At 47.2% G+C, this 15,836-nt stretch overlaps 1 protein-coding gene across 1 annotated transcript in view; it reads right to left on the reverse strand.

The window, feature by feature from the left end:
- Positions 1-614: 614 nt before the first annotated feature.
- Positions 615-15,836, reverse strand: part of LOC142573038 (uncharacterized) — an 87,299-nt gene continuing 72,077 nt past the window's right edge. The window contains exons 21-23 of the mRNA XM_075682538.1: positions 2,718-2,885; positions 2,506-2,652; positions 615-1,185 (exon numbers count right to left, since the gene is read on the reverse strand). Of these exons, the coding sequence (XP_075538653.1) occupies positions 1,168-1,185; positions 2,506-2,652; positions 2,718-2,885 (333 nt within the window). The 3' untranslated portion in view covers positions 615-1,167. The remainder of the gene's footprint in view (positions 1,186-2,505; positions 2,653-2,717; positions 2,886-15,836) is intronic.

A 15,836-nucleotide genomic window follows, 5' to 3' on the forward strand; every position in this document is an offset into this window, starting at 1 on the left:
CAATTCTAACGAGATTATAATAAGGTTAACAAGATTAATAAGCACCGATAAGGGTTGATATGGGTCGGATCAAGGTTGATAAGGACTGATAAGAGTTGCTAAGAATCACTCATATTCCATAAGGTTGATAAGAACAAATAAGGGTTGGTAAGGATCGATATTGTAATAAGGTTGATACCGACTGTTGAGAGCTGATAAGCCTCGGACAGAGTCCGACAAGGCTTGACAAACGTTGGAACTAGTCTGATAAGGTTGATAATGACCGATAATGGTTTATGCTGTTAGGATCAAGTTTCATAACGTTGATAATGACACTGGGCTTCGTAGAGCTGAGAAGTGGTACAATGCTTACGCATACTTAGCCAACTCCCAGAGGAGTATCTGCATGATTTTTAAAATTTTTCCCTATTATATGCCAAACGAACATTAACACAACGTACACCTAATCATTCATCAAAATGCCCCATACCAGTAGCTTCAGCAGATTCCTTAAGAAGAAACAGGCAGTCAAGTTGGTGCCAGGCGTGCTACGCCTAATAGAGAGGTGGATCACGCTGTAAACCATGCCTTCTCCATGATCATTGCCGATGCGTGCTGAAGAAAAACGTGACTCGTACATCATGAACCATGTGTTTATTATTTTAAAAATTATACATGAGCATTTATTTGTCAGCTAAAGATATGGATAAAGAAAAAAATACTTGTGCGACCTGCACGTGGCATCTGCGAAAGAACGGATGACGCTGGAAAGTAAGTTGCTACATCCTGGAAAACTAAGGTGCATTCGCTACACTGTTGCACAAGCGCAAAACAAAAGTTAAATAAATAAATTGGCATAAAAAGTGCAGTGCAGATTTTTTATACTTAAAAGAAAGAACATCAAATACTTCTAAATCTGCTTATGTATGTTATGCAGTCTTGCACAGTACTTAGGGCTCAATGGCAATACAAATTATCTTGCGTCATTCGTTTGTATAATGTTAAAAGGTAACAGTGTAATTTTTCCGGCCATAGTTCTTGGGACTTTACAAGCTCTATGCTCGCACCGTGCTGTTTCTTTCTTTTCTTTCTTTTTTTAACCGATCACAGTGAGGTATCACTAAATACTCGTTTCCGTAAACTAGAAGCGTACACCGGAGCAGCAGTAGAGGCGAAGTTGGAGGATCTTCAGCCGCTTTTCTTGCTCTGAAAAGAAAATAGAAAGAGGAATAATGAGCTCGGCTTTGGCATAAAACGCATCGACTAAACTCGATATATCGGTTGCAAGCACTTCTGCACAACTTCATCCATGAAGCACTTTCGCAACGCCAATATGAAGGCACATTAAGCACACTATCCTGAAACGCGCCGTCCCTCGATCGATCAACAGAAAAAATACGATTAGAAGCGAATAAGATACTCAGCTTGGCAGGCGCAGCCGTGTAGCGATGCAACTCGTGCAACAGATGTTTCAACTGTGCCTGACACGTTTACAGACACCCTCGTGAAAATATTGGTGCTAAAGAAACGACGCAACGTTATACAGGAGCGAAACCAAGGCAATATTTCAAGGCGATTTCTCATGGAACGAAAGGCAGTTGTCAAATACAGGCTCTACGCCCTCTCCAGGGCATGCAGTTATACGTGGAAAATTTACATTTGGGCGAGAGGGCTCCGACCAACTGCTCCAGTTGGCCGTGCTCGCGCCTTTCGACAATGTAGGCTGAATTCACGAAGCTTCTTGTTCGTAACTACCATACGTAGTTATCTGTAGACTACCTTATGATGACAACCGCGACTAGCCAGTGCCGCTGCTTAGGAAGCGCTATAGCCTATGAGAAAGATGGGCACAGGTTTATCAGTCTATTTGATCAAATTATGAATGTCACCGACTCGCTCGGGTGAACAGACCCGTTCTGTATTACAGATTAAGTGCTGTCCGATATGTGTTACATCCACGGGTTCCACTGAAACTTCTTACGATGGGAGTCTTACGGAGTGCCCGTACTGAAAAAAAAAACTTAACTTTAGTAAGAGCGTTCCGTCGTACACTCGCACATGGGTGCCCACCAATAATGCTATATCACGCCTAAAGACTGGCGTAACACCTAGACGATCGTCACGGCGTTAAGCACTCGCATACGGTGCTTACAGAAGATGGGCCAAATTAACGAAGCCTTTCGTTCGTAAGTGCTGTTTGCCATTGGCCAGTCGCCTTCTCAATCCAAAGGCGCCGTGCAACATTACAAGCGGCTAGCATCTGCTCTTACGCGCAATACTACCGTAAGGGTTTTCTCGTAATACGGAACAAGAACTTTTGTGAATATTGGTTCTCATCCTAAAGGTAAAAAAAGCGACAATTCAAAAGGAGCAGTTAATGAAGAATACGGCGCAGTGTCTCTGTGGTTGTCTTATATGAGATCCAACACGCGAAAATAATTTTGCCACGAACTTTCTGAGACAGTTTCGCATGTCTAGCATGTAAAGTCGAGTCGACCAAATAATGCAGGGTCGCAGCCTACTCACGCTAACGGTGTTGGGAGGGGCGTGCGTTGTTTTCAGGTGCAGGGACTTCCAGCGTTCAACCTTCTCTTCGTCTGGCACGGCAAACAGGCGGTCCGCTCTTTCCGCCATCTCCGAGGCCACCCGCTCCAGCTCCAGCAGTAGTTTGAGCTGCGAACGAAGCAACGTGATGAGTCGGTCTAGGCTGCCCTGCAGAAAGAGAGCACCGTGCTCACTGTGTCTGGCGGAGTCAAATCGGAGTTGCCGGCGGAGGCACTTCTGCAGGCGGCCTGGCCTCGCAGAATGCGAGTTTTCAACCAAAGGTAGCTCAGGAATTCACGGAGCGGCAACACTGGGCAGGTCTGGTCACGACGCAGCCTTTGTCGCGTGAAGAGGCGCGCCACCTGGTAAAGATCAGAGCAGAAAAATCGCGGTACATTTGGATGCGTGCGCGACGTTTGCAACGGAAACGCGTACACTTGTTTCCATCGTTGGTGAAGTTAGAACTTCACCAACGATGGAAATAAAGCAACGAAAATAAAGAGAAAGCCTGCCTGAAAGACCTTTCAAGGACGCCTCTAGAGAATGTGAGGGCCAAACTATCCCTTCAGCAGACGTGGTCAACGTTGTTGCCCATGATCCTGTCGACTGAATTCATTTGTACAGCAAATGCCAAAATGTGAATGGTCCCTGCTTGCACCTTGCTGCCTTGCACCTTATCTGGCTTCGTGCTGCATACCTTAGCGGAGTATCGCTTTTGCTGCTCTGGTGTCTCGCCTTCACACGTGCTCCTTCTCAGCTTGGTGAGCTGGGAATGTGAACAGACCACAACATTTAACTGTGTGTAAAACACACGTACGACCTCGGTTTGATCCGGTGGCAGGCTCTTCACGCATGTTTCTGGACGTTTGAGCAAACGAGCGCACAAAAGTGCGACAACTCACACAAACACTTCGATGAGACGACGTTAGTGTTTGCGAATCGGACATACGAACGCTAACAGTTTCGCTTGCTACGCTACCATTGAAGCATCAGCGCCATTACATTACGGTGCGATCGCCAAAAAACAACTGCTCGGCTGGTTCGATTGTCACTGTTATCGTGCAGTTCTTGACGTTTGATCACGAGCACCTTTGCAGTTCGGAACGGGACACACCAGTGCAGCGCGGGCAGCGACAAGGTAACCCGGCCAGTGATCCAGACCCATCTTTTTAATGTTTATCAGGTGCAGTTTGCAAAGCTGATATCGTTTTTGATTTCTGCGTTACTAAGTTGTAAAGTTAATGCTCCAGTTTTTCGCACCTTGCAATTTTCAAAACATATTTTTGAAAAATATTTCTGGCATAAGTTGAAACTCAACTTCTTACTATTGCTAGATTTCTTAATTTTCTTTTTAATCCGACAAACTTAATCAAGATCGGTGCAGAGGTTGCCGATGAAAACTATTTCTCTGTTCCCATGTATTTAGATGAAAGCTGCCGAGCTAGAGCTGCCTCAGGTCTGGCCATTTTGAGCTGATGAGTGGAGCGCATACAATGCGCGCTAACGATCGCGTCTGCTAAGTATTACATCCCTACGCGCCGCGGAATATGCTTAGATTTTGAACCAAACGTCATCTGCCTTTCTCCTCGCGGACGCCGCGCTCCCAGCAGGAGAGTTGACGTTAATTGCTCAAGTGCGCCTACGTACAGGGTAGTGATGTGACTCGGTCACGGTGACACGTGACGTCGAGAATTATTCAATGCAACATCAGTTATTTGTTTAATCTGTTATACAGTTTAGAGAAGTAATAACACATACAAACCGAACGTCTGCATGTTTTTGTTTTGCTTCGTACCGTAGCAAGTGAGTATGTACACCCTTGCAATTTTTTAACAATAGCACGCGAGCGTCGACGGTAAGGCGTGTCCGCGGCCTTGTAGTGGCCAGGGACGGCGGGATTGGCAACTTTACGTGCGGTCGTGCAAGGCGAACTCTAGTTCGAATGTGTACTGCTGCACTGTTCGCTTCAGGAGTGCCCCTCACCGCTGCAAGGCCACTGACACGTCGTGTGGTCGGCGCTCGCGCATTATTGTTAAAAAATTGCAAGGGTATACTTCCGTTTCATCTGTTTGTTCCGACGTCCTAAAGTCGGGCGCCCAGAGAACGAAACTATGTCATATTGTACCCCGCTCCAGTGCCGCGATCACGCTCCTTCATCCTCTCGCGCCTGCCTCAGTGCTCGTAATCGTGGCACTTACTTATACCACTAATCGGGTGTTCTCGCGCTGAGCGCGCAAAATCGTCCGCGGCACAAAACGAGACAAACGCAACAGCTCGTCCGCGAGACCGCCGCCGGAAGTGCGCCGCTTGACAAGAACACGAGAGAGAGAGAGAAAAAAAAAAGAAGGCGGGGCCAGTGACGCATTCGTGACGCAATTCTCCGGCTTCGGTATGGGAGAAGGCAGAGAAGGAGGAACGCTTGCAGACGGTAGACGGGGCAAGTGGAGAGCGCGTCTTTGCAACTGGGCCGCTATTGAAAACAAGGTCTCGAACGGAAAAAGAAACTACCGGTGCGGTTTGGGTTCGGGTTCAACGCACTCCGATATCGTTCTGGTTTCAGTTCCGGTTCGGAGAAATAAAATCTTATAAGGGTTCGCGAACCGGTTCAGGGCAGTAAACTTTTCTTGTCATATGAAGGCTACACGCTACGCACCTGATGTGATATACCAGATGTGATAAAATACTATCACATCTGATGCACGGTGACAGCAGCGGTAATGAAATAGAGGAAAGGCATGTCCAAGATGCATTTAGTAAAGAGTAGTGCTCGTTGAAAACTCCACAGGCAATACTATAGAGCACCACGCATCGCTTTGAAGGAATCCGAACATGTTTAGATGGTGTCACGGATCTCCTCCGGAGAACACTCTGGCCGAAAGAATGCACTAGGCGACAGGTGTACCCACACAGACGCGCATTTAATACAACCCACGTGAAACGAACAGCAGCACACAAACCTAACAAAACTAACACACACGGTACAAAAACTATCAGTACACACGAACCGGTAACACTGCCACTAGCGTTCTATTGAGAGTGGTTGGCGTTCGTGCTCACGTCTGCTTCGGTGCGTATGTGGCGTGGTGTGGGTCCCGTAGCCGGCGTCGGAGTGGCGTTCGACGTTCGAGGACTGGCGTCGCTGGAGGCGTCGTTGGTTGCGTCGTACCCGCTCCCGGTCCGAGCGCCCGTGGAGGTGTGGCCGATGATGTTGGCGTTGGGGCACCACCCGGAAGAGTGGTGACAGCGGTAGAGACACCCCTGGCCGTAGCAGGTGGTGGCGTCCTCCGTGGACTCCCCGGAACGGGCTCAGGAACGGCAGGAAGTCTGCGGAGCAAAGCCGTAGAACGCGAGCTCACCGGGGCACTAGCCGGCGTCGCTCTCTTCCGGTCGAACCGTCCCTCACCCGCCGAGTCTCCGCTGCTTTCTTCTCCCCCCTGTGTCTCGACCTTCCTCGCCCTTTTATAGCCTTCTTGTTAGTCCACGTAATCCTTCTCTTCGTCTTCTTCTCTTCTCCACCAATCGTCGCTCTCCATCTCACCGGATACTTCTCCACCAATCATCTCTTGTCACCTCACTGGAAACTTCTTTATCTTCTTTCGTTTTCGGTTAATCCACGTCATTCTTAACGCCATCCTCGTCGTCTTCTTGAAACCTTTCTTCGATCGTCTACCATTTTATTTCATCTTCCCTCTTATATGTGACAAGGGCCCCCTCTCTCAAGAGTTTTTCCCTGAAAAACTGCTCAAGTCGTCCTCCTCTTCAGGCCATCCAGCCAGCCGACCATCTTCTGTGGCGATTCTGGCCCCAGCACACCACACAGCACAACGCCGACGACCAGCACAAACCAAAGCACACCACTAACACATCACTACCGTTGTCCATACGGTGTTCTAAACATGTTAATGTCCACAGCTTAACTGCGATTTCAAAACAATGCAATTGTCCACACGGTGTCCTTAATAAACATGTTAATGTCCACAACGCACTCGTTTGTAAAATCACGTAACAACCACACCAACACGAACAACACGATACATCTCTGAGATACATAGCACAGCGTCAACAACAAGATACCTCCCAGAGATACCTAGAGCTGTTCAGTTGGCTCTACTCATAAAGTCCGCTCCATCGTTATCCCTGCCTTTAATATATTCCACCTGAAATGCGTAATCTTGTAAGGCCAAACTGGACTTACTGGACTCTTTACTCTGTTTGTCCTTGCTATGCTTTCCGTTGCTTTCATGCTTATCCTTGTTGTGGTGTTTCTCCTTGCTTTGTTGCTTTTCTTTACTTTGCATATCCTTGTCTTTCTCCTTGCTGCTCTCTTTCTTGCTGTGCCTCTTAGAGCCCCGCTTCTTGCTCGCCTTCTCCTTACTGCCTTGTTCCGCCTTCTCCTTGCTTCCTTTTCCCACCTTCTTGCTGGACTTAGCCTTGCCAGCCTTCTCCTTGCTTCTGGATCTCGGGCTGCCTTCCTTAGAGGAGCCTTTCTTGGCCTTCTTGGACTTGCGCTTGCCTCCCCTTTCCTCTTTGGTGTTCTTGCTGTTCTTGCTGCTTTTGCTTCTTAGCCAGGGACAGAAACCCTTCTTTTTCTTCTTTTCTTTACTATCCTTGCCTTTGCTTTTCTTGTCTTTGCTCTTGCTCTTCTTGTCTTTGGACTTGTCATTGCTCGTGCGCGTCTTGCCTTTGCACTTGTCTTTGGTCGTGCGTTTCTTGTCTTTGGATATCTTCTCCTTACCCTCTTCCTTTCTTTCTAAACGCTGCGTTGCTCTGCCTGTCGCTTGAGCTCTTGTCTCCACTGCCGACGAGAAACTGACTGCTCCCTCACCCGCTGGAGCTGTCGTGGGCCTCTCCTCCTTTGGGAGTTCTACAACGTCGAGCATCCTCCACTCGGGATCGGGGTCCTCGACACTTCTTGCACCCGTTATGTTTCCCAAGGTGAGGTCATAGATGGGTTGCTCTACGCATTTTGCCACAACCTTTCTAGTATAATATGGTGTGGACACTAGAATTCTGGCTTCAGGAAGGTACCCTACTGTGCCGTCTGCGAGAGTGAGGGTCGATGTTTCCCCTGTAAGCTCCTCGTCCTTCACCAGGCTTCTCCTAACCAAAGCTGTGTTGTCTCCGCTGTCTCTAAGCACCAATGCAGGACGGTCCCCTATTTGCCCAACCACCACCGGCATTGCTGCTTTCGAATGGGGGTTCTCCACTCACCACCTCATTGCCCAGTGGCGTTTGTTCTCCCTTCGGCTGCGGAACTTCCGGTGGTGTGACAAGTTCTGCCCGAGAGTTGACAACGCATGCAGCTTGGTCTTGCGCTCTATACCGACACTCATCCACAGTGTGTCCTCTCCTTTTACAACCCTGACACACAGCCTGTGTCTTTTGAGCAACGTTACTGGTTCGACAGTCAGCTGCACGGTGTCCCACCTTGCCGCAGAGAAAACACCTTACTGGCGCCTTAGATGCACCGCCATATGTTCTTGGTTTTGCCGCATCTGTCTCTGGGACCTTCTGTGTCTCCTCCCTCCCCTTGCTCATATTTCTCAGCCCCTGAGCCTCGAGGAATTGGTCTGCAGTGTCGGCAAACTCTTCCAATGAACACAACTTCCTTTCTTTCAAGAATAGTGACAGCTTTGAGCTGCAACACGCTAAAAATTGCTCTGTGACCAGCTTATCACGAACCCCTTCAAAACTCTTTTCCGTGTTGGACATATCGATCCACCTATCGACATAGTTGGTCAACCTGCAGGAGAACTGCTTAGCGGTTTCCGAATCCTCGGGTTTCGCGGTGCGAAATCTCTGCCGAAAACCTTCTGCCGTAAGCCTGAATCTTTGAAGGAGTGCCTTCTTAACCTTCTCGTAGTCCATGGACTCAGCAGCCGGCATCCTTCCAAACACATTCAGCGCCTCCCCGACTAAGCACATACTCAATGCCGTGGCCCATTCACTACGCTCCCAGCCTTGCCCCAAAGCTATCCGCTCGAATCGTTGCAGATACGCTTCCAAATCATCTCTTTTGTCATCAAAGGGAGCCATCAACTTTCTTGGACAAACTCGGGCCGGTCTAGGAAATTCGGTACCAGCTAACGAACGCTGATCATCGTCCGTGATCCCCTCATAGCCTCCTGCGATATGCGCCTGTTTCCACAAAATGAACTCCTTCTCTCGTTCTATCCTTCTTTTCTCCTGTTCTTCTGCCTCGCGAGCTCTTCTAGCCTCTCGCTCTTCTGCCTCGCGAGCCTCTGCGCGTGCTTGCGCCCTTTCCTCTCTCTGCCTTCTTGCCTCTTCTCTCTCCTCGTCACAGAGACGCATCGCCTCTTCCTTGCTTAGCCCTAGCTTGAGCGCCAGTTCCAGCGTTTTTGCCAAATCCATACTTTCAGCCGTCGAGAGATCGGAAAGATCCGAGACAAAGCAAAAAGAAACAAGGAAATGAATCCTGGCAGGCTCGCCACTTGTCTTTGTCACGGATCTCCTCCGGAGAACACTCTGGCCGAAAGAATGCACTAGGCGACAGGTGTACCCACACAGACGCGCATTTAATACAACCCACGTGAAACGAACAGCAGCACACAAACCTAACAAAACTAACACACACGGTACAAAAACTATCAGTACACACGAACCGGTAACACTGCCACTAGCGTTCTATTGAGAGTGGTTGGCGTTCGTGCTCACGTCTGCTTCGGTGCGTATGTGGCGTGGTGTGGGTCCCGTAGCCGGCGTCGGAGTGGCGTTCGACGTTCGAGGACTGGCGTCGCTGGAGGCGTCGTTGGTTGCGTCGTACCCGCTCCCGGTCCGAGCGCCCGTGGAGGTGTGGCCGATGATGTTGGCGTTGGGGCACCACCCGGAAGAGTGGTGACAGCGGTAGAGACACCCCTGGCCATAGCAGGTGGTGGCGTCCTCCGTGGACTCCCCGGAACGGGTTCAGGAACGGCAGGAAGTCTGCGGAGCAAAGCCGTAGAACGCGAGCTCACCGGGGCACTAGCCGGCGTCGCTCTCTTCCGGTCGAACCGTCCCTCACCCGCCGAGTCTCCGCTGCTTTCTTCTCCCCCCTGTGTCTCGACCTTCCTCGCCCTTTTATAGCCTTCTTGTTAGTCCACGTAATCCTTCTCTTCGTCTTCTTCTCTTCTCCACCAATCGTCGCTCTCCATCTCACCGGATACTTCTCCACCAATCATCTCTTGTCACCTCACTGGAAACTTCTTCTTTATCTTCTTTCGTTTTCGGTTAATCCACGTCATTCTTAACGCCATCCTCGTCGTCTTCTTGAAACCTTTCTTCGATCGTCTACCATTTTATTTCATCTTCCCTCTTATATGTGACAGATGGGTCAAATAACAAATTGATTTTTCTAAATCGAGACAGCGAATTCATAGACTGCCGAAGACGAGACATACTTACCCGATGGCTGGTAACTATTGTGGATAAGCAACCTCCTCCGTGTGTTAACTCAAGAACTCGATCGCCAACGCAACAGCGGTCCTTCTAAACCATAATCATTCGTAGGATTCTCCTATCGCATCAGTTTTTTTTACCGTAGGCTCGAAGAACTGTTGTTGTCACTGCTATTTTCCAAAATTCAGCTGATACAGGATGCGTGCCCGACGCCTGGAAGACTGTGCGCGTGATTCCCATTTTTAAATCTGGTCATCGCTGTTTAATCTCAAACTACAGGCCCATTTCGCTAACAAGCATGTGTTGTAAATTGTTGGAGCACATAATACCATACACCATCATGAGATTTCTAGCAGAACACGATTTTTTCTTTATCAATCAGCATGATTTCCTTCGCGCTCGTTCCTGTGAAACTCAACTGTTCGAATTGGTGACTGATCTCCACAAAACCGTTCATGGTGCAATAAAAATAGATGCTATATTCATTGATTTTGCAAAAGCATTTGACAACGTTCTGCACATTCACCTAATGATGAAGCTAACAAATTTTAGCATAAACAGTAGGATTGCAAAATTGATAAGTAATTTTTAACTAACCGAAACCAATCAATCTATGTGAACGGACACTCATCTTCACTTTCGCATGTAAAATCCGGCGTACCTCAGGGTTCGGTCCTGGGTCCAATTCTGTTTCTGATCTATATTAGCGACATAGGAAACAATTTGTCTCCTACTATCAGATTATTCACGACTGTACCATCTACAGATAAATAATTAACATCAAATCCAAGAAACTACATTTACACCTCGATAAACTCGCATTTCCGTGTCGCCAGTGGCAAATGGAAATTAACATTTCTAATATTAAGGCCATGACGTTCACGAGAGCACATAACCCGGAACTGAACCACTACACAATTCAGTGAATCCCTGTTGAAGAACTAACCACATTTAAGTATCTCGGAGTTCTCTTACCCTCTGACTTACCTGGGAACGACCACATCAATATGATAACGAGTAAGGCACCAAAAACACTCGGCCTCATTAAACGTAACTTATACTTGGCGAACTCTGCTACTAAACTATTAGCATACACAACGCTTTCGTTCAAAGCTAGAACGCGCACCTAGTAATTTGGAATCCGCATCAAACGTATCTGCTCGATCAACTCGAAGCAATACAGCACAACGCAGCAAGATTTATCAGAAAGATATACCTTGGCAACTACAGCGTCATCAATATCGAGGAATCACTTTCATTGCCCTCTCTTAAAACCGAAGGCTAATAGCGCAGTTATCACATTTTTCGCGCGCTTTATTACAGTAAATCTTTGTTCTGCGAATCTCACACCAACGCAGCTCGTAGTACTCTTTAGCGTTTGATCACCCGTTTCAGTTGCAACCCTTTTCTGCACGCACTAATCTGTATAGTCGTTCACCACTACTTTTGGCAATATATCACTGGAATAAACTACCGAGCGAGATTGTATCTCTCATAAATCATGGTCTTTTTTGTTATCGAGTTGAGGGTGTACCTCAATTTGTGGTTATTTCTGTGTTCAGCGCTTACTTGCTTATGTTCTTTTCCTGTATATAATTATATCACTATATTTTACCAATGTTCTTTGTGCGTTTGTTATTGTAACTGGCTTTCCCCCCCCCCCCCTTCTATGTGATTCCCAAATGGGCCTTTAGGGTATAAGAATAAATGAATCAATATATAAGCACTCGAATGAAACTATAACCTTGAAGATACAGCACAGATCCAGGCGTTGAGGTGCCGAAAACGCCAACAGCGGCCACGCAGTTTCCTGTTGGATTATTTATTTTTCTTTCTTTATAGACTTTTTGGTACGTCTGTGTAGGAGAGAGCGCACATTCACATTGTTCTACATAAATTACAACGCTAAACTTCTAGCCTGCAGCAAAGAAAGAAAGTAGCAATTGACATCTCGCTCAGTGTTCTGCTTTTTTATTTTTAAATAATAGCAGGTTAGGACATTGATGTTTCTATACAATGAAAAAGGACAGCTTGTGCAAAATATCGCAACAATTCCTTCTTAGGCAGCTGCACGTGGCGCAGCCTTGGGTGAACCAAAAAAATGTCCAAATCACGCACACTGCGCCCCGGGAAAGATCGGAAAAATCGAAAAGCGTTTTATTCAGCTTGGAGGCGCCGAACGTACGTTGAACCGTGGGCACGCAACAAAAACAAATTACGGGGTCTCTTAAGATCTCTCTTAAGAGGTGAACGGCGAAAGCCTGCTCTTCCTCCTCGTATCATTCGCCTCTTTCTTTTTGTCTCTTGCTCTTCTTTCTGTTAGTCAGTACTGCTCACTAATAAGCATTTTTAGTTATTTGTAATCAATTGTGGTCATTACAAGCCGTCGTTAGAGATGTTGGTCATATCGCAGTCATTAGTAGTCATTACAAGTCATTATTAGTCATTACTCGCCATTACTGGCCATTACTAAGCATTTTAGTCATTTCTAATGAACTGTAGTCATTACAAGTTGTTGTTAGACATATGGGTCTTTTCTTTGTCATTAGTAGTCACTACAAGTCATTAGTAGTCATTTTAGTCATTACTACTAATTACTAGACATTTCTAGTCATTTCTAATCGATTGTGGTCATTACAAGCCGTCGTTAGACATATCGGTAATTTCGCAGTTATTAGTAGTCATTACAAGTCATTATTAGTCATTATTATTCAATACTATATCATTCAATAACTGTCACTATCAATCATATTTCATTCTTTAAGCTGTCCTTAATCTGTCTTCATATGGCGTGACGACGCTTCGGCGGACACTCTGGCGGTCAGGTCTGCTGACACAAACTTCACTATGAGCCTAGAAAGGCTTTCGCCTTACAACACATTTGACTTGACGTCAAGCGCCGTTGCTGATGGGCGCTGAAATGGTGACGCCATTCATATTAGTCACCTCAGTATTAATGCTGCAAAATGAACTCGCTTGTTTTCCTTTATTTGCCCCCTTCTGGAGAGCACCTTTATTTTTGTTCTCCGTGTATCCTAGCGTGAGCGTTTTAGGGTATACCTAGTACCAGTAGCAAGCCGGTCGTTTATAAAAAGACCGAATCGGGAGCTTCAACAGAAACGGCAATTCATCATCATCATCATTATCATCATCATCATCAGCCTGGTTACGCCCACTGCAGGGCAAAGGCCTCTCCCATACTTCTCCAACTACCCCGGTCATGTACTAATTGCGGCCATGTTGCCCCTGCAAACTTCTTAATCTCATCCGCCCACCTAACATTATGCCGCCCTCTCCTACGCTTCCCTTCCCTTGGAATCCATTCCGTAACTCTTAATGAACATGGGTTATCTTCGCTCCTCATTACGTGTCCTGCCCATGCCCATTTCTTTTTCTTGATTTCAACTAAGATATCATTAACTCGCGTTTGTTCCCTTACCCAATCTGCTCTTTTCTTATCCCTTAACGTTACACCCATCATTCTTCTTTCCATAGCTCGTTGCGTCGTCCTCAATTTAAGTAGAACCCTTTTCGTAAGCCTCCAGGTTTCTGCACAATACGTGAGTACTGGTAAGACACAGCTGTTATAAACTTTTCTCTTGAGGGATAATGGCATCCTGTTGCTGATGATCTGAGAATGCGTGCCAAACGCACCCCAGCCCATTCTTATTCTTCTGATTATTTCAGTCTCATGATCCGGATCCGCGGTCACTACCTGTCCTAACTAGATGTATTCCCTTACCACTTCCACTGCCTCACTACCTATCGTAAACTGCTGTTCTCTTCCGAGACTGTTAAACATTACTTTAGTTTTCTGGAGATTAATTTTTAGACCCACCCTTCGGCTTTGCCTCTCCAGGTCAGTGAGCATGCATTGCAGTTGGTCCCCTGAGTTACTAAGCAAGGCAATATCATCAGCGAATCGCAAGTTACTAAGGTATTCTCCATTAACTTTTATCCCCAATTCTTCCCAATCCAGGTCTCTGAATACCTCCTGTAAACACGCTGTGAATAGCATTGGAGAGATCGTATCTCCCTGCCTGACACCTTTGTTTATTGCGATTTTGTTGCTTTCTTTATGGAGGACTACGGTGGCTGTGGAGCCGCTATACAGTGGAACCCCGTTCATACGTTTTTCACCGGACCGGGGGAAAAAAACGTAACAGCCGAGAAAACGCAACAGTGAGGAAAGCTCCGAAAATGAATGAAAAAAAGGGCAGCTTCAACTATAGACAATTTATTTCCACAGAGTGCGCTTAGGACTTAAAAAAGCCTATAATGATGGCTTGCCGTTTCTTTCGCTCGGTAGAAATCGCCACACGTTTCTCAATAGCCTGGAAGGCCGCATTGCTGTCAGCGTCGCTGTGAGGTGCGACGTACCTGCAGAGGTCTAGAGCCGCGACGGCTTCTCCAAAGCTAGGATTTGGCCACTGCCCGGCATCATGCGGCTCGTGCTCCTCGTCGTCACCGCGCCACGGCAATGGCAACGGACGAAGGAATATCCGCGGGAAATTTTGCCCTCTTTGGCGTAATCATGCTAACCTGCTAACGACTGTTTAGTATTGCTGCGGAGCGCGCGCGTCCGAGCAGCCCGGTTGCGCGCGGCGCGGCGTGGGAGAAATGTAAACAAGAGAGGAGAGCTGTCCCGGTAGGCGGAGCAACGCCACTAGCAACGCCAACTTCCGGTTTCACTTTTGCTTCACAAAGAGTGACGTGAGGGCCTCTCCCGAGTTTCCTTCCTCCGTGAGTCGACCCGTCCAACAACCATGCGGTGACCCTAATCACAGTGATGATAGTGAGAGCATTTTTCACGAATGGCCACTTAGTGCGGCCTCTCGAACTGGCGTGCGGCTTTTTGCAGCCAGTTCCAAGCCCGGCCAAGCCCAGCCAAAACTCGTCAAAAGCCAAAATGGCGGTTGGAGCGCGTTGCCTACTTCAGCCCAGGCGGGTTCGGGGTGCCAAGTTGCGACGTATCATGCGGGAACGTTTTCACAGCTACGACGTAACAGCGGGGTTCCTTATACATTGAATCCTATGGAAGCTATGCCGGGACCGGATGAAAACGACGTAGCAGCCGGGAAAACGCAGCAGTGAGGAACGTAACAGCGGGGTTCTACTGTAGATATCTTTCAGTATTTTTACATACGGCTCGTCTACACCCTGATTCCGCAATGCCTCCATGACTGTTGAGGTTTCGACTGAATCAAACGCTTTCTCGTAATCAATGAAAGCTATACAAAAGGGTTGGTTATATTCCGCACATTCTTTTATCACCATTTAATAGTGTCAATATGGTCTTTTGTTAAGTAGCCTTTACGGAATCCTGCCTGGTCCTTTGGTTGACGGAAGTCTAAGGTGTTCCTGATTCTATTTGCAATTACCTTAGTAAATACTTTGTACGCAAGGGACAGTAAGCTGATCGGTCTATAATTTTTTAAGTCTTTGGCGTCTTATGGATTAGGATTATGTTAGCGTTCTTCCAAGATTCCGGTACGCTCGAAGTCATGAGGCATTGCGTATACAGGGTGGCCAGTTTCTCTAGAACAATCTGCCCACCATCCTTCAACAAATCTGCTGTTACCTGATCCTCCCCAGCTTCCTTCCCCCTTTGCATAGCTCCCAAGGCTTTCTTTGCTTCTTCCGGCGTTACCTGTGGGATTTCAAATTCCTCTAGACTATTCTCTCTTCCATTATCGTCGTGGGCGCCACTGGTACTGTATAAATCTCTATAGAACTCCTCAGCCACTTGAACTATCTCATCCATATCAGTAATGATATTGCCGGCTTTGTCTCTTAACGCATACATCTGATTCTTGCCAATTCCTAGTTTCTTCTTCACGGCTTTTAGGCTTCTTCCGTTCCTGAGAGCATGTTCAATTCCATCCATACTATACTTCCTTATGTCAGCTGTGTTACGC

Source organism: Dermacentor variabilis, chromosome 2 (genome assembly GCF_050947875.1).
Source record: "Dermacentor variabilis isolate Ectoservices chromosome 2, ASM5094787v1, whole genome shotgun sequence".
NCBI lineage: Eukaryota > Metazoa > Arthropoda > Arachnida > Ixodida > Ixodidae > Dermacentor > Dermacentor variabilis.